The following is a 20,352-nucleotide window of genomic DNA, read 5'->3' as shown; positions in this document are numbered from 1 at the left end:
TATAAATGTTATGGTTCAGGATCTGCTCCACTCACTGTAATTGATGTTGTTATTAAGGGGCAGCACACTTGATTTAATGTTCCCTCCATCACTTCATCATATAATTTGCATGAACCCAAGCAGTGTTTTGTTGGCTGCTGGTCTTTCCCACTTCCATTCTGAGCCAGAACACCCAGCAAATGGATCAGTGCACTCTGTTGTACTTGCCAGCTTCTCCTTTTCTGTAGTCTTTAACAAGTATTTGAGGTGTTCCTTTTTAATTTTTTCATGTGGGATTTATTTATTATTTATTCATTTATTATTCATACTTGGATTTATGACCAAGGTCAATGAAAATCCAGATTTTCCCCTGTTTTCAGGTGCAAACATAGCTGCAAGGTAAACATCAAGGCAAATACTAAGTTTATGAATGAAATGAATGTTTATGAAACTTTAGACCGTGCATACATGAAAAGCAGTTCTATGACTGGTAGACAAAAGGTGGCCCACTCGAGGTATACATGAATCAGACCAGCTGATGATGTCATCTTGTTTTATATGACTCACAGAGCCAGGCGTTATGTAATGGTGAGCAATGTGATGCAAAAATCACACACAAACTCTGGCCACTGTCAGTCCGTCCCTCCACCCGACCCTTCCTCTTCTCATTCTCTTTTTTTTTTTTTTTTAACGCTAGGCTAGAGTGACATCTCCTGCCTGCCTCTGATGGCATAATTGTGTTTGTACAGCTTCCACTGAGGGAAGGGCTCACTGTCCTTTTCCTCTCTGCTCTGTTCTCAATGGCCAACCAGAGACACATTTTCATGCTTAACACAGAAAGCTGCTGCACCTCATCTGCACAGTAATGTTAGCTGCCATTCATTTTCTTGTTGTACTTGTCGTTTGACTGCGGATGCACTGAAAACTTATTTAGATGTCTTTATGGTCAAAGTTGATGTTACATCATCTTACCACCGCCATTTGTTCTTGTCATTGCACCTCATCTGTCATCTGTTGAGTGTTGTACAGGATTGTCTATAGTGCCTCTCTTTTTCTATAGGCCTAGGATTATTTCCCCAGTGACAGCATCATTACTGTGTTAAAGATATTCTCAGAGTATGGTGACATTACTGAAAATATTAAATGAAACTGATGTGACTTAATAGCTCTTACTGAGTGGTGTCACAGCCCTGCAGAGAACTGCAATGCAGAGATGATGGCCTTTGAAAATGTGGCCTCCAACTGAAAACTGTTCATTTGTCCCTGCTTGTGCCTTTCTTGTTATCTGCATACATTTTCCATAATTGAAATCACGGTGGAGTTATGTGCTCAGCATATGTTTGGCTTTTTTTCTGTTGCCATTTTGTTACATGTTAACAGACAATATGTTAAGTAATGATATTTTTATAGAGGCTATAAAATAATGGAATAGCCCAGAGTTTTACAGCTTCCTTTACACTCTTGTTCTCACTCATGCCAACACAGCAAAAGCCAAGCTCTCATTGGCTCGAGCCTGTGATATACAGTAACTGCTGAGCTGCAGCCAGTACATTGTTATCTATTAACAACAAACAACATTGCTAGAATTATTTTTATTCATTATATGTTTAAAAACACTATACATGTAAACATTTTTCAAGAGGGAGATGACTAAATGGCAAATGTCTTCCCAGTTACAGATTATGTAGTTAATAATACATTTATTACCAGATAGAAGCGATCAATTCCTCCCTCTATCTGTGGCACAGTTCGGCAGACGGGCAGAAAGCCAGTGAGGGCCACACTGACATTGAGTGATGGGTCTGTACCCTGGGCAGCTGTGCTGGTATACTGGTCCCCGCTGGGCCTGGAGAGGTCCTGCTGATGCACACATCATTAATGCTGAAAGAGATGAATGTGGGTCTGTGTGCTGTTGCACGAGCCCACAGAGCACAGGCAAACCTGCATCTGTGTTAGATTTCACATCTCTAAATATCTATTTAAAAAAAAAAAAAAACTCGAGCAAGGATGTGCTTTTTTTTTTTTTCCTTTTTTCTTTCCACTACAACATTTTCTCACTATATAGTCAGCCATCTTCTTGGCGTGGTGCGACAGTTAAACGTGTCCCCCCCCAACAGCCCACTCATATTCCGCCTCTCATCATCATCTCCAAAAGTAGGGCAGCCTACGCTCTGAACATAAGGCTTCTCTGCATGGTTATTAACCCAATCACTCACATGGACAAATGCACAGCACCATAGTCCAGGTACAGGAGTTCACAGGGTACTCTACTTCTCACTCCTTACTAAACCAATCACACAACCCTTACATTGAAAGATTTGTGGCAGTTTATTAGGCTGTGGACTCAAATGACTGCCATTTATCATTATTAAATATCAGTATTTACCTGTCATTATTATTTGTATTTATTTGTTTATTGATTGATAGTTTAGAAATACTATAGACCATACATATCTGTATGTGCAGCAAATGGTATCCTCTATATCCATACTGGGAAATCCAATGGGCATATGAGCTCACAAGGCAACACTGCAGCAAAGTTATTTGAGAAAGGCAGTACGTAAAGGAAGGCAACCCCTGGCTAAAGGGAAGCCTTACTGAAGTACTTTCCAGAGTAAAACAGTGCTCATACTGGAGATCGAAATTACTAATAATTATTATTAATAATTTCCATTATTATAATTGATCATCATTGAATAATAATGAGAAAAAGCTCACTTTTTATTAGATAAAAACTTCTACTGTCTGCCTTTGCTGCTTAACCATGTAGTAACAACTTGCTACTCTATTTGGAACAAGAGTTGTTTACACGCTGTCACTGTGTTTCCATAATAGCCTTTTTTTTGCACATGACAATGCAATCCATCCAGTGGCTGCCACCAGCGTGGCAGCTGCGTGCCCTGACACACTCATTTACAATAACCTTTCACTCAGCTCCCTTCTCTGTGCTTGGGTTTGAGCTATGGCAACTTGTTTTGACAAAAGCACAAATGTGTTTTGCTTTGTAACAGAAGGATATTTGTTAAGTGTTCTAAACAAGTGACCTCTTTAAAGCATATGGGTCAATTACAGGGGGAAAGCAATTTTTTTTCCTCTGTGACTTGGTTTTGGTGTTGTGTTTTGTAATGCAGTTTTGTTTGTCATAATAACAGAATATCTTACTCATGTTGTCTTGAACCAGTTGAATGATTTTTTTTTTTTTCCCTCTTAACTTTGGACACTGGCTTTCCCATCAACAGAAAAAGCTGCAGCAGCAAATGAGGAGGAGGTACAGAAGGCAGACGTCTCATCAACGGGCCAGAGCGTGATTGACAAAGATGCCTTGGGACCAATGATGCTGGAGGTGAGTGGAGGGTCTTCTCTCGCTTATTTCATAGTGTCATATCTGGGGGGGGGGGGGTGTTACGAAGTACCACACGCTGAACACTCAAACTGAAGTACTCTGTCTGAACACTCATACTAACACTCACATAGAATATACACTATACACTACAAATCATGATTGGTATATAATGAAGAGTGCTATCCACAGAGAACAATCACAAATGGGCCAGTAGTGGTTGTGTGTGAGTGTAGCTGTGTGGAGTAAAAGCTGCCAGCATCTTGTATCTGCCCCGGATTGGCTGTAAATCACCGAGCAGAGCAATGGCCTCGTTGTCCCACGGAGGGCCACTGAAGTGCTTACGTATAATGGGAAGAAAGCAACAGCCTGGTGAATGAATCAGTCCATTGAGCCTGTCCTCTCCCTCGCTTCCTCCCTCCCTTTCTCTCTCTTACTTGTTCAGTTCTCTTTTCTCTCCCTCCCTCCCCATCTTCTCTGCATTCGCCTCTAGATCTGTCCTGTCATGGAATATTTATAGCTCTCCTGGTCCAGCGTCACTGAATCGACATGCTAACTCGCGGCTAAATATAGCCCAGCGCAGCCTGCATGCTTTCCCATCTGTCAGCAGCCCCAAAACACAGCGATCGGCCATTCACACCGCTCTGCCCTGGCCATGTCCCCGTCCGCCAGCGCGGGCTCATTACAGGACGCTCTGAGGAGAATGGCTGTCGGCAGGAAATGCACCCACACGCCCCATGACCCTCCTCCAAGGCTGTCCACTGCCCACACCCACACCCACGCTCATGCTCATGCTCATGCTCATGCAGGCACAGAAGGACGAAGAAGGCCATGAAAAAACATTAGTGTGTTGTTGTTTTAACCCCCTGGGAGCAAGTCTCGTTCTGTCACATGACTGTTGTGACAAATAGTTTGCATTCCTGTTAGACTGCTCCGTACGGTTGCTGTCGTGCGGTATGACGAAATCATTAGAGGGCTGAGTATGATTTGAATTCTTAAAGCTACAGTATCAAAGTCTTGACACCGATTCCAGAATTATGTCTAAATGCGCCTACAGCTAATACGCCACACTGTGCAGCATGGATCCAATAAAGTTGGGTACAACACTGTGTTTGAGGTATAAAGACTGTACTATGATAATACCAACTGAATACTGTAAAGATTCTCAGTGAATTGTAGGGTCATTCCTACTGAATTGTATAGTAGCAAGTAGCAATAGTAGTATAGTAGCAAGTAGCAATTGTCACAATTGTTATCCAAAATTTCCGAAACAGTCAAAATTTTGCCCAAGATCGTGACAATGATGAATTATTATCCTCAGTGCTTTACAGACATTTAGGTCAGTACCAAAAAAGTTTAAGTTTAATACTGGGCCCTGCTAGAAACCAGTTTCAAATGTTTTTAGAAAGACACTAATGTTTTGTCATGTTGAAAATATATCATGTTTAGCAAGAATGTATGTGAAGACAGATTCTGTTTGCAAAACACCACAATCATACAGAGGAGAGGAGAACAGAAGAGACCCCTACTCCCCTCACTATAACAATTCACTACCTCCTGTATATTGCACTGGGAGGAAAAGCAATACAGAGTCATATATCAAGACAATAGGCATGGTGCAAAATGGAACAGGTACACAGAGAGCATGGTGGCTTCGAGTATATTTATTTAGAGTATATTCATCTATAAAGGCTTTAGTCATGTCTACAGTGTATATTTAATCAGGGCATTGTAAATTAAGGTACTGTCCAACAGCATTATGCAAGAGTGTCTGGAGGAAGGCAAGAGTTGGCACTAGAGAGTGTTTGCTCTGTTTCTGTTTGCCCTACTTGTCCAGTACATGGCCTTTCTTCACACAGGGTGGACTGAAACAAGCATGTTGCATTTTGGAACCATTTCGCTCTATGCATTGATAGATGAGCTCTCCTGGAGTCTATTTTCAGCTCATGCCGCGTTAATGCAGACCGGAAAAGGAGATCATGTGTAACCTGGGATGTGTAAATTTGCGTCACCCCAAAATTTAGCCTGTTGGTTGATTCCAGGTTTGTTATACATTTTATGCATGAAAATATATAAGGATATTTGATGAATTAATTTAAAAAACTCATCATATTATTTGTTATAAATACATGTAATGTAAACTGAGGTTAAAGGGGAGCGTGTGAAGTGTGTAGGTAATGATTATTTGAGCAGAGGTGAGGAGCAGACACCTTGTCAGGAGTCTCTTGTCTCTTATCTTGACACCAGCTTTTACAGCTTTACAACCACCACAATTCCGTTCTAAGGGCTCTGGGTGATTTGATGGCCTAATTGACACCATCTTGTGTGTAATGGGTGACCTGGGGCTGTATTCTTTCAATTAAGTGCTCCTCCTCCTTCACATCCTCCGAGCTCTGCGGGCACACACTTTTATCCTGCTTTCTATCAGCCACACTGATGTTGAGCACCAATACGCAGAGTGCTAATCACCTCTTTTTAGACACTATGCAGATGTGCAGCTTGAATAGTTTTGTCTTACATTTATTTTATTTTTTTTTTTATTATTTGTTTTTTTTTTTATTTGCTACTGTTGACCACAGACAACCAGACATACACATAAAATAAAACTCACAGCTTCGTCTACATCTGTAACAGTCCTTTTGGCTTTGTTCAAAGCAATGAACCAAATATGATAGTTTCATACCAGCACAATAGAATGACCCCAATAATCTATGAGTAGCAAAAAAGCACATCAGGGTAGGACATTAACCTACTCAGCAGCAGTATTCTTTTTATTAGCAGAGAGTACTGATTGGAGGCAAAGGTACTTTAAAATATATTCACTCTCCTGCTTTGGCTTCCATTTCACTGTGAGAGATTTCTTCTATATCAGTGTGAAAAATTCACTAAAAAAACTCTCTCTCCCCCCCCAGGCCCTGGACGGCTTCTTCTTCGTGGTGAACATGGAGGGTAACATTGTATTTGTGTCTGAGAATGTGACCCAGTACCTGCGCTACAACCAGGAGGAGCTGATGAATACCAGTGTCTACAGCGTGCTGCACGTCGGTGATCACGCTGAGTTCATCAAGAACCTGCTGCCCAAATCCCTTGGTTAGCCTCAAGCTTATTTTCCCTGCCAGCATTTGCTTTGCTCGCCGGCTTTTTCTACCTGTCAGTTTCCGTCTCGCTGTGTCACTAGTGTTCCACATCCCTCTCTTTTCCTGACTCCACATGTATGTACCCTGTGTTGCATCACTCCTACCTCTGCTCTCATTTACACCCTGGCCTCATCTCTTTTGTTTGTTTTTTGGTTTTTGAACATTTTTCTTACCACCCTCACTTCACTTCTTCTCTTTGTTTAGACAGGTATGTTGTAGGTGGCTGTTTGATAGTGATGTCAGTTTAATTAAAACACTGAAATGTTCATGGTTAAGCAGCTTCAGAGAGGCTGAGGGAAAACTGCCTAATACAAAGTGTTATGTAAGCTTTCTATACACGGTTGGCACAGTGCATAAAACCTATAGGTTTTTCTTTTTTTTTTCTCGCTGATGCTCAACCCAGACATTTGCTCTTCCTCTTCTCTTCTTCCTCCCTCTCTTTTCACCTAATTAACTTCCTTTTTTCGGCTTCTCTCCCCTGTCAGCAGCATCGCTCCCTATATTCTCATCTCATGCCCTTCCTTCCCCCTTCTCTTCATGTTGTGTGTTATTCTCTCTTTCACTCTGCCACACACCCTCACCAAGTTCCCATTTTCATGTTTTCACTTTCCCCCATCTCCTAGCCCCCCCACCCCCACCTCCCTCTCCCGCCATGAAAATCATTGTCTCCATCCTAGCATTACTCATCTCATGAAAACAGGCCATTTATTTTTGTATGACAGACATTTACCATTTTCTTTCTCTCTTTTAGTTTTTCCCTTTCCTTTTCCCCAACTTTTTTCTCTCCTCTCATACTCGCGAACATTCAGCATCCTACCTCTACATCTCCTCCAATCAAGGGGTGATTGTAATGTATGTCAGTGCACCCCATCAGGAGCTCTTTCTAAGTCCCTTCTCCCCTTCCTCTCCTCTCCTGGTGCTTCGGATTGAGGTCTGAGTGCCCAGCCATCTGGGTGGGAGAGCGGCACAGAGCAGAGTATCCTGGAAACGATCAGTGGGCTGTGTCCCAGATACTGGGAGATTATCAATGCACTGAATGAGATCACAAACCAGATGGAGTGTGATGGGAGTTTTGCGAGAGCGAAATGAGTTGTGTGTGTGACTGTACATGCCTCTTATTCTTTTTCTTTTTTGTGTGTATGTGTGTGCATGACTGCTTGCACATGTGTGCTTGCGCCTGTGCAAGTGTTGGAAAGAAGAAGAAGGATTGGCAGTGATGTTTTAGAGGACATGCATATGGAAGCCTGGCATGGCTGTGGATAGATGGCATAAGGCTCAGGGTTCTAACTGCTCATTATGACTGATCTTTCCCCAGCAACTGCTCTCTCCTCTTTCCACTTTTTCCATCGTCTTTCTCTCTGTCTTGCTCTCATTATGTCTTTCTCATGCAGCGTGGTAGCCTCTCTTGGCTCGCTCGTCTCTGCTTCCGATTTCCCTGTTTGGTCGTTCAATTTTGGCCACAGTGAAATTTGTCAAATAAAATCACCAGGAGGCTACATTGATAATCTCCCTTTCCCCTTTTCGCTCCCCTCTAGTGAATGGCGTCCCATGGTCCAGCGAGGGTCCGAGGAGGAACAGTCACACATTCAACTGCCGAATGCTGGTCAACCCCCACAGTGAGAGCCAGGACGAGCCGCACGAGCACGAGCCTCAGCAGCAGAAATACGAGACCATGCAGTGCTTCGCCGTTTCAGAGCCTAAGTCCATCAAGGAGGAAGGAGATGGTATGGACAGAGAGTGGGAGTGTGTGGGAAAATAGAGTGGATAGAGAGTAGGAGGATCATTTGACACTGAAGTAGTGACCTTACAGAACAAACTTGGACATGATTAGTTTTGGGATCTGTTGAAATTCTCCGAATTGCCTCCATTCCTGAGAGATATAGTACCAGTCAGGAATTTAACTATCTCATATTATAATTTTAATGTTTATGATTAAATCTAAAGCAGTTCCAAATACCTAAGGTTCTAAATACCTTTGCCATTTGGAAATCTAAGAATGGAATTGAGAAATGTTTGATACTTGAGTCTGAGTCAGATCTCAGACCTTATAGATTAATATCTTTGGAAATCAAATTAAATCAATATCAGTGATGGAACGATTTCTAACACATTCACCAGTCTTTATGGGGGCCAAAAGTCAGCAGACGGACAGCCAGACAAAAGGCCAACTATTAAGACTGAGGAATAAAAGATTGTTTTAGGAAGCCTAGAAATGTATTGTAGTATATAATGAGAAGGTATCTAGAAAATGGGGGGAACTGAAAGACGTCTGGCCGACCAAGCTCAACAATAAAATCAGAAGACAAATTCATAAGCACCTCTATCTTATGTAACATCAGACTCACTGTTGATGTCGTCAATGTACAGTGAAGTGAAAGAATTCTTGAACCTTGATCAGGACTAAAGGGAATCAAGAGAAGAAGGGACACTGGTTTAAATATGAATTTACTTTTACTATGGTCAAGATTCAGCCTCATAACCAGCATTGTATGTGAAAAGTTGTATAACAAACTTAGTGCAGTGCTGGTGCCATTCAGCTTACATCCATGAAAAGTTAAGTGACACAAAGGAGACGAGAGGCTGGGCAGCTGTCATTAAAGCCCATCTATAATTCATACACATTCCTCACAAATCAGAGCTTATGACTCAGACGAAGGATGTGTTTTAATCATGTGTATAGGATCAGGGAACCAGTCTTCTGATAAGCTTCACATAGGTTTCAATACAACAGCACATGAGCAGACGAATGTGGAAGTATAGAAGAAGCTGCATATGTGGTAGCCACTAGTATAAACATCTGCTGACCTTTCATAGGAAGTGATTTAAATTGTATGTTGTCTCTGATGTCCTTTCAGTGTTCAGTCACTGAGAGGTCACTGGGCTTTTCCAGTGGTTTTCATGGCTTTAGACAGGAACTTGAGAGCCTGTCATTTGAGTGAACTTCCATCACAAGTGACTGTCCTTCATCCAAAAATTATCAGCACTTTGTGGAGCATAGATTCGTAATGCTCTCACCACAAATGCAGTATTCTACATTTTACCCCCTAAATCTCATTTGCTCAGTCGCTTTGACTAGAGACCATACCCCCCCCCCCACCCCCCACCCCACCCCCCACCCCACCCCCCCACCCCCAAACCCCCACCCCACCCCCTCCAAACTATAACTCAGTGGTTAATTAAAACACTAAGTGAAAATGCAAATGTTTCCCTCCAAGTCTAGTCTCAACCTGTCTTTTCCCCTCTCTGGCTTCCTTTGTGCACCCGCTGCTTGCCAACCATACTTTGGCAAATAGACTAACTAGGACCCAGGCCAGAGGTGCGTGTGTGCGTGTGTGCGTGTGTGTGTGAGTGTGTGAGTGAGATCCAGGTATTTCTGATGTTGTGGGGACCAAAATCTGTTTCCAGAGTCACATTGTAGGCACTTCCTTCCTTATGCGGACAAAAGGCAAGTCCCCATATAGTAAATCATGACATTTTAACTTGAAGACATGTTTTAACGTTAGATTAAGGATAGGGTAAGGCAAGTAGTAGTTATGACTGTGTGTGTATGTGAGACTGTGTGTGTGGCTGTGGCAAAGCAGGATCAGTGGTTATAGTTGCAGCCATAGACAGAGAGGGAGGAGAAAGGAATTGAGAGAGAGATTCACAGATCTATCAGCCGGACCACCCACGAGGCACTGTTTACATGTCAAAATGAGGTGTGTGTGTGTGTGTGTGTGTGTGTGTGTGTGTGTGTGTGTGTGTGTGTGTGTGTGTCAGCCCTGGCATGCCTTTCTTAGCCAGAAACGTGTGGGATTGTGTATTACTGGCACAGGAAAGTTAGATGGCAGACTTTTTGGGGTCATCCCAGTCCTGGACTTGGCATTGTCATATGTGTGTGTCAGAGGCAACTGTCATGATTGAGCGATGGCAATCTTTCATCTTGGACCTCAGTAGGTGTCATCAGTGTGAGATGGCACTGTAGGTGAGACCAGCCAGAGACACTTGCACACAAGCGCACATACACACACTTGCACACACACCTTCAAAGGTCACACTTCATCATTTCCCTTGCCAGCGATAGTTGCTCCTCCTCATGAAAGGAGTGGAGCTCTGATCCCCGTGCTCATTAATAACTGTATTAATTATGCTGCCTGGGAATAACATGCATTTCATTTTCTTTCCCTCCTTCTGTCTCTATCATTTATGCCCCATCCTCTCCTCCCCTCTCCTCTCCCATCCCCCCTTCATGCCTTATGTCTCTGTCCTGTCCTCTTTGTTCCATCCTCTACATCATCTTTTCTTTCCTCCACACATTCCCTCTGTCTGCTCCTCTGTTCTCTCTCTCTTCCTCTCTTGTTTTTAGACTTTCAGTCGTGCCTGATCTGTGTGGCTCGCAGGGTGCCCATGAAGGAAAGACCCATGCTTCCCACGCATGAGAGCTTCACCACGCGCCAGGACCTGCAAGGTACATGAACCAGTCAGTCAGCCAGCCAGGAGCTGCACAATAATACAAACAAACCCAGCTATCTTTCTCCAACAGGCTAAACTGTTTTTGTTAAAGGCTGATAGGTTATGCCAATCATAGTGACCATTTAAGGTTTCCTACCAGTTTGCAGATCATTTGTATACATGCAACAGTTTAACTAAAGCTTTTCACGAAATAATGTAGTGCCCAAAGTGAGGCACCGCCCCCCCGCGCCACTTCATCCCATGTTAGCAGCCCGTAAATCACCTCACAGTTTAGGTATTTAAAGTTTATTATATATATATATATAAGTACCTGTCTGGCGCAGAGATCTAGACAGTTGTCTGTGTTTCACCTGGTCTTTGATGTGATTGTACTGTTTGTCTGTTGAATGCTTACACACACAGACAGACAAACATTTTTCATAAAAAGCATTGCCTATGGCTGTCATTCACACAGCAGTCTGCTCGACAGCCCTTTAAATACAGTACTGCCTCCATTTAAATTGCAATCCGATGAGGACAACTGTTACAGAGCTGTGTGTGTGTGTGTGTGTGTGTGTGTGTGTGTGTGTGTGTGTGTGTGTGTGCACGCGCGCATATGTTTACACATGTAGAATGGGTGTATTTGTTGACTTCTAAAGATAGCTCACCCTAAGTTGGTGGTTTTTAAAATCAGTCCTCCTACCTGTTGTATCAAGTGTCTAGATGGCAATCTTAATTTGCACTGACTGTATTTGTACTTGTGTTTTCCTGTTGAATCTTTTGTAGCCAGGACTTTCTTACTACCACAGACATTTCTAGCTTAAGCTTTGATAAGTTGTAATTAAAATGTAAAAAGAATAAATTTCTTCGAACAATGTCAAACCGCAAAGCTGTTGTGCTGCCAAGTGGCCAAGTGAAGAACATCCTCTGGTCAACAAGCTGCTCTACATATTTATGTTTGAGAGAGACATTAAATCCCCATCAGCTCAGCTAGTGTGGGTTTGTGCATGTGTATAGAAATCCCTGCTTGCATGTCTGACTAAGGCCTACTTAATCCGGTCCTCTGTGTTTAGGTAAGATAACGTCCCTGGATACCAGTCTGCTGCGGGCATCCATGAAACCAGGCTGGGAGGATTTGGTGAGACGCTGCATCCAGAGGTTCCACCTACAGAATGATGGAGAGATGTCTTTTGCCAAGAGACATCAACAGGAAGGTAAAACTGTTTACTGCAAGGACTATCCTGTTAAATCCTTGGCTCTTTTCAGTTACTGCCATTGGTTTTTCTGATGCTACTGTCAGACAGCTGCATGAGCATATAATGGTGATTTGATCATGGCTCCCTTTTAACCAAAGCTAATGGTAAATTATAGGCTTTCTCCTTTGAGATCGTCAATCCAATCCAATCCAGTTACTAAATAAACTATTTTTACTGCAGTTACAGCAGGATCATAACAACATTTTATTGTATTTATACAAATGAATCATCAAAGTGAAGATGATTTTTTTGTGTATCTACTGATATAAGTGCATATGTGTCCACAGTGCTCCGCCATGGCCAAGCATTCAGCCCCATCTACCGTTTCTCCCTCTCTGATGGAACCATCGTGTCAGCCCACACCAAGAGCAAACTGGTGCGCTCACCCGCCACCAACGAACCCCAACTCTACATGTCCCTGCACATTCTACAGAGGTATGTCTCACTATCTAAAGTTGTGTCAGAACCAGAGAGACAAATCTGCAGCATGAACCTGCATACATGTTTTAGCCTGTCAATGCCCTGCAGCACAACCTGATGGCGTCATGTATTCTATCTGGATGGAATAATGTGTAAATTCATGCTTGCCAGTGATCTGGGTCTCAAACTTAAGGGTTAGTGCATCCAAAAAGAAAATTCAACATATTTTCCCACCTTTTCCCTATAGTACAGGCATATATTTGTGCCTGTATTTACCCAGTTGCCACTTCAACAACAGCAAAATTATACTTGAAAAGAATCAGCTGCAAAAACAATGTCACACTTACTCAAGTTAAACCCCAAGACCTTTGCAGTGCAATTTTCCCCTTTTTCTAACTTCCACAGAAAGTTCTGCGGAAAAAAAAAAAAGTTAGAAAAATTGAATTAATCAGCTGGATTATCTGTGTGTTTGTTTTTAACCTCTAGGGAGCAGACAGTCTGTGGAATGGGCCAGGATATGGGTCCTGGCAATCAGGCCACAGGGATGGCTCCAAAACCAATGAACTCCTCTACTCCCTCCATGACTCCTCCAACCCCAGGCAGTTTGCCAGGTTCGGGGCCTCAGGGCCAAGACACTACCATCAGCAGCAACAGCACGCCTTTTTCCCCTCCAGGCCCTGCTGGCCCCAGAGAACCAGCAGCCATGGGCCATATGCAGGGCTACCGTTTTGGCTGCCCCCCACCACACAACCACACTGGGGGCATGCAACCACCACAGCAGGGCCCAAACTGGAGGATGAACAGCCCCTCTCGCGCCAGCCCCAGTCCAGCCGGAGGGCCCCATCCACCTCAACAGAACTCTATGCTGTCACCCAGGCACAGAGGTAGTCCTGGGGGGGCAGGCAGCCCTCGAGTAGCAGGAGGCCTGCACTCGCCGTCCCCAGTAGGGATGTGTGGTGGAGGACCTGGAGGAGCAGGCAGTAGTAGCACGACTAGCACCCATGCTAACAGCTACACTAGCAGTTCTCTGTCAGCTCTGCAGGCCCTAAGTGAGTGCCACGGTGTAGGACATGGGCATGGGCCCCCCCATGCACATACACTTGGATCTCCAGATCGCAAGATAGGCTCCCCAGCTGGGGTCACACCAGGGTCAGGGGTAAACTCTCATCTGATGTCAAAGATTGGAGGAGGCAGTGGTGCTGGTGGTGCAGGAGACTCATTTGGTCCTCACACAGAGGTGGGTCAGGGGCACACCCAAGGCCAGGCTGAGAGTAACCTAACTGAGCCCAAGGAGGAGAGGGAAGGGGCCCCTGAGGGCCATGACGCGCTCAATCGTCTTCATGACAATAAGGGCCACACCAAGCTACTGCAACTGCTCACCACCAAGCCAGAGCCTCTAGAGACACCCCTGTCCCCTGGTGCAGGATGTGAGGGCAAAGACCAGGCGGGGACAGGGGTCCGGGGTTGCCACACGGGAGGGAACACGCATGCCACATCCCTCAAAGAAAAACACAAGATCCTCCACCAACTGCTTCAGAACAGTACGTCTCCTGTAGACCTGGCCAAACTCACTGCAGAGGCCACAGGCAAAGAGGTGGGCCAAGACCAAACCCAGGGTGCTGGAAGTACAACTTCTGGAGCAGAAATTGCTCCCAAGCAGGAGCCCTTGAGCCCCAAGAAGAAGGACAATGCCCTGCTACGCTACCTGCTGGATAAGGATGACACTGTACTAAAGGACAAGGTCCCTAAGCTGGAGCCTGGGGAGGTGAAGGTCGAAGGGGGCAAAAACACTCACGTCAAGGCAGAGAAACAAGACGCAGGATACGACCGGGCTGAGCAGGTCAGTTTTTAACATGCCTTACTCTTCACTGTGTGCTCATTAAAAGAGAGCTTTTACAAACATTTTGTCTTCCTGATTAAAAAATAGCTTCTATACTGCGTAATTTCCATGTTGGAGGTGATGAAGTGTACTGGAGCTGCTCTGAAAGTGATTTTGTAACCTCCTTCTCTGTAGCCCATTGCAAAAACCAGAACTTTTTGCCCTGTACTGCTCCACTTGCCTCCTCTCCGTCTAAGCATTAATCTGGGTTAGGTAGCAGATGTTGGCTCTTCCAAGTCCCATGTCCACACCGGATGTTACAGCTAAATACACAAATGGTCTGGCAGCGTGGAGGTCAAACAGGATTTGTGGCTTATCGACAGTCTGATTCAGATTTACAGTCTTATCATATACATTTAAGACATCATGGATGTTTTTTATTCACATATATAAACACATCTGGTCCTTTCACTGCCTTTGTGTTGGCAGCACAAGCTGAGGGAAGCTATCCGCCAGCTTCAAACAACTGTGACATTTGGAAGGAACCCCTGTGGTTCTCCAGCCATTTGATCCTGTTTGCGTTTGGCCAGAATCCTCAGGTTTGGCACCAAGCTCAGGTCAGACCTGGCACGGAAAGAGAGAAGAGGAGGAAAGAGTAAAAGGGAGTGAGCAGGGAGAGTAATGCTGGTAGAACTCAACATTTCTGTGAAACTGAGGCTTCAGCTTTCTGATTCTCTAATGCAGGAAAGAATACTGGTGTTTGGTGAAACTCATAACTTTTCATACAGGAAGCCCATGTATGACGCGCTCTACTAAACACACGTTCAAGACAAATGTAGTTCTGTCACACATCACTGCGAAACCACAGAATTACACAAAATTACATGAATGCCCTTCCACTCTATTTCCCTCATTACCTTCCTCTTCTTAGACCAGGCTGGCAATGTAAGTTGCATAGAAACTGTTGAAATGTTACTAACATTGAAGAAAAGTTTTTTTAGAAATGCATGTTCTCACTCTTATAAAACAGTAAAGCAGCACCCAAACAGATCTCGATCTTGGGCTAGAGAAGGGTGTGAAAACACATTGGACACAGAGTATTGATTGATCCAGTGGAAATGCACACCAGTGTAGGTTTATCCTGGATATTGGAAAAAAAATTGGTTTTCATCACTTTGTCGCTCTCTTATTATTTCACACTCATACACTGTTGTTTACCCGTTCAGGCAGAGGGACAGTGGTAGCGACTGTCAGATAGCTATGGCTGGTAGCTGTGTATGTACAGTATGTGCTTGGCCACTAAGATACATATGAAAAAGGAGGAAAAGGTGATTGGATGAATAATAAGAACTGCTGTTGAACTGAACAAAGAAGGAGAGATGAGAGAGGTGTAGATACCCCCAGGAGAGCCCAGCCTCGGCAGGCAGAGTGAAAATGATGAGCCATATGCTCCTGCATGTCCTCTCTGCTACCATGGAGATAGAGGGGAGAGGGAGTGGTGTGTTTGCAGAGCGAGCAACATACGCAAAACAAGAGAAGGAAATAGAAATTCAGAGAAATAGAGGTTTAATGTGTGTCTCGATGCTGAGGGTTTCATTCTCCAGAAGCACTCAGTGTACCACACATAACAAAATGAAATCACATAAATTGGTTAAGTTCTGCCTTATGTGGACAGCACTAATGAAACTGGTGAATTCTGGGTTTAACGTTTAGATGTTGATTCAAGTGCTCATAGTTTTAAGGAGTGAGGTTTAACAGATTACAGTAACTAGAGAAAGGGCATTTGATAGACATGAACTAAGCCGTGGCTTCATTAGAGCCATTTTGTGGTGAGTGGGTTTCTCTTCCTTACTGGGGAATTGCTGCTTGCTCATGTGTGAAAGATGACTGCACTAGTCAAAAAGTCCACTCATCCCTCTCTCTACTAACCTCACCCACTGTTTTCTTGCTGTGTCTCTCTCTGCCTCTTTCCTCCTCATTATTGTTTGAGGGCTGAATTATTGATGGCTGGAGCAGAGCTAAATGAGAAATCAGAGCAGAGAGCAGCAGCAGCGGCTTAGCTGATGGCTGAAGGAACTATAGGTATGGTTGACTAGTCCCAGGGGCCTATGGGAGGCAGGATTATCTGTGTGTTTTTATATGTGTGTGTTCATGTAAACATATTGTCTCCCAACACGAAATAAAATCTATTTCCACCGCAAAGAGATTCAGAATTTGCATGTAATTAATTTAGTACATGATTCGGTTTCTCTTGATTCTCCATGTTCTGATACTGAAATGTCAGTGTCACATCAAACAAATCTGTCAAATTAAGCAAATAATTATCAGGAATATTATAGAAAAGAAGCTCATTGCCACAGTGGTAGCATGAGTTGTTCGTTGCGCTGGCTTCTGAAATCACTTCAGCTCATCTCAGTATTGAGTATTTCATTTTTTAAAAAGTGACAGATTTAGGTCGCAATAGCCAGAGCCCCTCACTGACCCCAGATATGAGTGAGTGGGTAAAGAAAAATAAATGAATTCATAAGAGCCAAGGCAGTCTGATATTATGTTTTTAATAGGTCCTCCAGTAGTTTTTGCTGGCTCTAATTCTTCAGTTTTCCTTCCTTCTTCCAATATTAGAAAGAATATAATGTCAAACTGCATGACGAGTGCTCACTCACAGGCAAAGAAACCTACTGTGGCAGAGCTCAAACAAGTCTCTGCTCAGTACATGTGAAGGGTTTTTTTTAAAACCTGGTGAGACAATAATTATCTGACAGACATGGAAGGGGGGATTTTAATAGTTATCACTAATATTAGTGATGTAATGACTCCTCCATCATTACGTGAAGAGTCAACACTGCCATCAGAAAAGAATGAAAGCATGTTCTACTGGAGGCATTGTGAGTATTTGAACATACTAAAAAACACGTTTCTAGAAGTTCTTTTTCCGCCTTAACTGCAACTTCAGTTGATTTTGCTGTTTAACTTCCCTTTTTGCTCACAGTTTTCTAGTACTGAGGCCACCACAAACTTAAACCTTAATAAGATAACACAAGGAGAACAAATCGGTTATTACAAATTATTTCAAATTATTTAACAGCATTTATCTCATAATAAATATCAGCAGCAAAAAAGGAACAAGAAGTTCTTCCAACAAGACATACATAAGGGTTGTAATTAATGTTGTAGCCACCCTTGTGACGTTAATAATTTCCATTTCAGCTCTTTCACATAGTGAATGGGTTTTTTTGCAAGTTGTTTTTGTTCAAATCTTTTTTTTTTTTTTTTTGCTCACAAAAGGCCAACACAATTCTGGGGTGAAATGACTTTTCCTTTTGCCTCACTTCACAGTGGCACTTCTGCTTTACCCACCCTGTTTCTCAGTTCCCTTTCCTATAAAATGACATGGACTAGGTCAGAATGACACAATAGTCTTATTGCCCTGAAGTCTGTATTGACACTAGGGCACATAGAGTACATGAAATGATAGATTTGAAATAAACAAACTGGATTATAACCTGCTTATTTACATGTGATTGGTTTAAGTTGAGTCCCAGATGGACACAAGTCAAATAGTTAGAAAGGCTTCCTCACCACCCTGCTGGACATAACGCACAACTTCTGTATATTAAGTTTTTTTAATTTACTAAGTAACCTCAGTGATGTAAGAATAAGGATCAATTAAAGTTACGTTTTAGTTTCAACTAAGTAATGATGCTTAGTTGTGTGTTTGGTGCGGAGATAAATAAAGAGATCAAGCCTGATTCTTAAATATGTATGACAACAATTAAACTGCATCTTGTAATGTGTGCGTCCTCAGCTGCTCTGCCAGAGTGAGTAAAGTTCTGGTGTCAAGATGTTAAATTGTGATCTGTAAATGGGGCAGGGCTCGAAACTAAATTTTTAATAATGGTCATTTGGCCTTACAAATCCTTACTGTTGTAACCGTGCTGTGTTTGGTTCAATTGCATCTCCTGCATGGTTTGCATTACATGCACAGACTTGCATTGGAAGCAGAGAGTAACCGGGATTGATAGAAACAGGACCCATTAAGGGTAAAAGCAACAAGAGAAGTCGAGAGAATAGAAAGTAGGAGGAGAGAGAATTAGAGAGGAGGAGGAAGAGAGCAAACTGAGAGCGTACAGGAGCATTACATCATTCCTGACCTCATTAGGGCTTTTCTCTCTCTCTCCCCCCACAGCCACCCCCCACTCCTCACTCTGCTACTCTCTCTAGCTCTCCCACATATCCTGTATGCTTGTCTGTTGTGTAGTGATCAGCTTTTTGTGGCTATTTGTTTGCTTTTGTGTATATGGAGAGGTTTTTTTTTTTTAAACAGGGTCTTCTGAGGCCGAGGAGCAAAAGATCCAACAATAAAGTCTTCATGGCATGACCAAGGTTTTAGTCCTTGGTCACAGCAGATAACTGTTCTGTCAGGCGTTTTTTGGCAGCCTTATTATCTTAAGTAGCATTTGCATAACCTAAGATACATGTCACTGCCTAGAACGTTGAAATCCAACATAAACCCAGTGGCTGGTGTGCTGGTTTCCTGCTGTACAGTCACGATCAGTTGTCAGTGATTCCAAGTGTGCTGCACTCTGGTGGCCACTCACAGTCAGTGCAACTTATTTACCTAAATCCCCGCGGCCACTCAAGGAAGCACTTTTATCCCCTATGTTGATGTTTCAGTTCAGTTTTGACCATAACCTACATTTTCTTGTCTGTCAGTAAAATGAAATTCAGTTCAACAATGCTGCCATTTGTGTTTCCTTTTCTAAAGTTAATGTTCGCCTCTGGTGAACTGTGTCGGAGTGGTGTTTATCGACACTGTGATACATTTTTTGAGGCCTTAGGTTGTCTGGAATTTGATTGCGACTGCATTGTTTAGGTGTTCCTGTTATTATAGCCACCCCCGTATGCATCACAGTGCCAGGGACCTAAACCAAAATCTGTTTCCAAGAGATTCATCTTTCATAGTCCTAGCAACTCCTCAGTTCAGCAAGTGAAACCAGACCCCAGCATGGCTTTGTCTTTGTTTAGGATAGTTGTGTGAAAAACTAAACAGAAACTGGCCAGACAGTCCAAAGCCCAGTTGTATATGAATGTAGCCTTGGGGCTGTATTGGGCTGGCTCAGTCCAGCTGTTTACAGTAGCGGGTCAGAGAGCAGTTCAGACTTTGGCACCAACCAAACTCCTGCCGCCTCATGTGGCCCTCCCATGTTACTCAGCAGAAGGCATCTTCAGTAGCCACATATTTTGTATCTTTACTTTTTCTTCAACTGGGTATAAAAAAATAAATATATGTATAATAGTAAGGCATTTTTTATTACCTGCTTGTAAGTTATAGACAATAAAAAGGAGAGCAGCTGTAGTGTTTTTGTTTTTTTTCTGAAACCAGCCGATATGGAAGGAGCAGTATGTGAGTCTGATAAGCTAAGTTAAACTGAAGTGTGGCCTAGATTTAATGGAAAGTGGTCCATTTTATCCCGGGGTTACTGCTGTTATAATAAACAAGGCCAAGCCTGCTGTTCTCATCTCCCAGATCAAGACTCCTCATGCAAGTGGTATAGTGTTTACACACCAGTTTTGCTCTCAAGTGAGGGTGTATGCCTGTCACATGTTTATTTATGTTTGTGTGTCTGCTGGTGAAGCAGCAGTTGGTTTCTAAATGGAAGGCATAAGTGGTTCGTCATGTGTTATTTTCACACTTTTCCCCTCTCCTCTCTGTGTCTTCTCCAGTCGTCAGAGCTGGATGACATCCTGAACGACCTGCAGAATGCTCAGCCACAGCTCTTCTGTGAGCCACGGCCTGTTTCACTGCCCAGTCCCATGGACAAACAGAACATCATCAATGACATCCTGCAGATGTCCGAGACCAATCCCGCCATGGTGGCACAGCCGCAACACAGGGGCATTGGCGCTGGCATGGGCCCAACTAGTGAGTCTCATATTTACTTGGAAAAGAAGTACACACAAGGGTTTCCC

The 20,352-nt window shown here is 43.3% G+C and overlaps 1 protein-coding gene across 9 annotated transcripts in view; it reads left to right on the top strand.

Moving 5' to 3' along the window:
- Positions 1 to 20,352, top strand: part of ncoa2 (nuclear receptor coactivator 2) — a 56,054-nt gene that overhangs the window by 25,892 nt on the left and 9,810 nt on the right. For all 9 annotated transcript variants that reach the window (XM_071485285.1, XM_071485289.1, XM_071485288.1 and 6 more), the window contains 8 exons: positions 3,219 to 3,322; positions 6,232 to 6,409; positions 7,992 to 8,180; positions 10,802 to 10,903; positions 11,961 to 12,101; positions 12,431 to 12,578; positions 13,050 to 14,403; positions 20,107 to 20,305. In XM_071485285.1, coding sequence (XP_071341386.1) covers positions 3,219 to 3,322; positions 6,232 to 6,409; positions 7,992 to 8,180; positions 10,802 to 10,903; positions 11,961 to 12,101; positions 12,431 to 12,578; positions 13,050 to 14,403; positions 20,107 to 20,305 — 2,415 coding nt within the window. The remainder of the gene's footprint in view (positions 1 to 3,218; positions 3,323 to 6,231; positions 6,410 to 7,991; positions 8,181 to 10,801; positions 10,904 to 11,960; positions 12,102 to 12,430; positions 12,579 to 13,049; positions 14,404 to 20,106; positions 20,306 to 20,352) is intronic.

Source organism: Trachinotus anak, unplaced genomic scaffold (assembly GCF_046630095.1).
Source record: "Trachinotus anak isolate AG129_WGS33_773 ecotype Australia unplaced genomic scaffold, CSIRO_AGI_Tana_v1 ptg000009l, whole genome shotgun sequence".
NCBI classification, from domain to species: Eukaryota; Metazoa; Chordata; class Actinopteri; order Carangiformes; family Carangidae; genus Trachinotus; species Trachinotus anak.
Note: the sequence above shows the minus strand (reverse complement) of the source record. Positions and strands in the feature narration are given on the sequence as shown.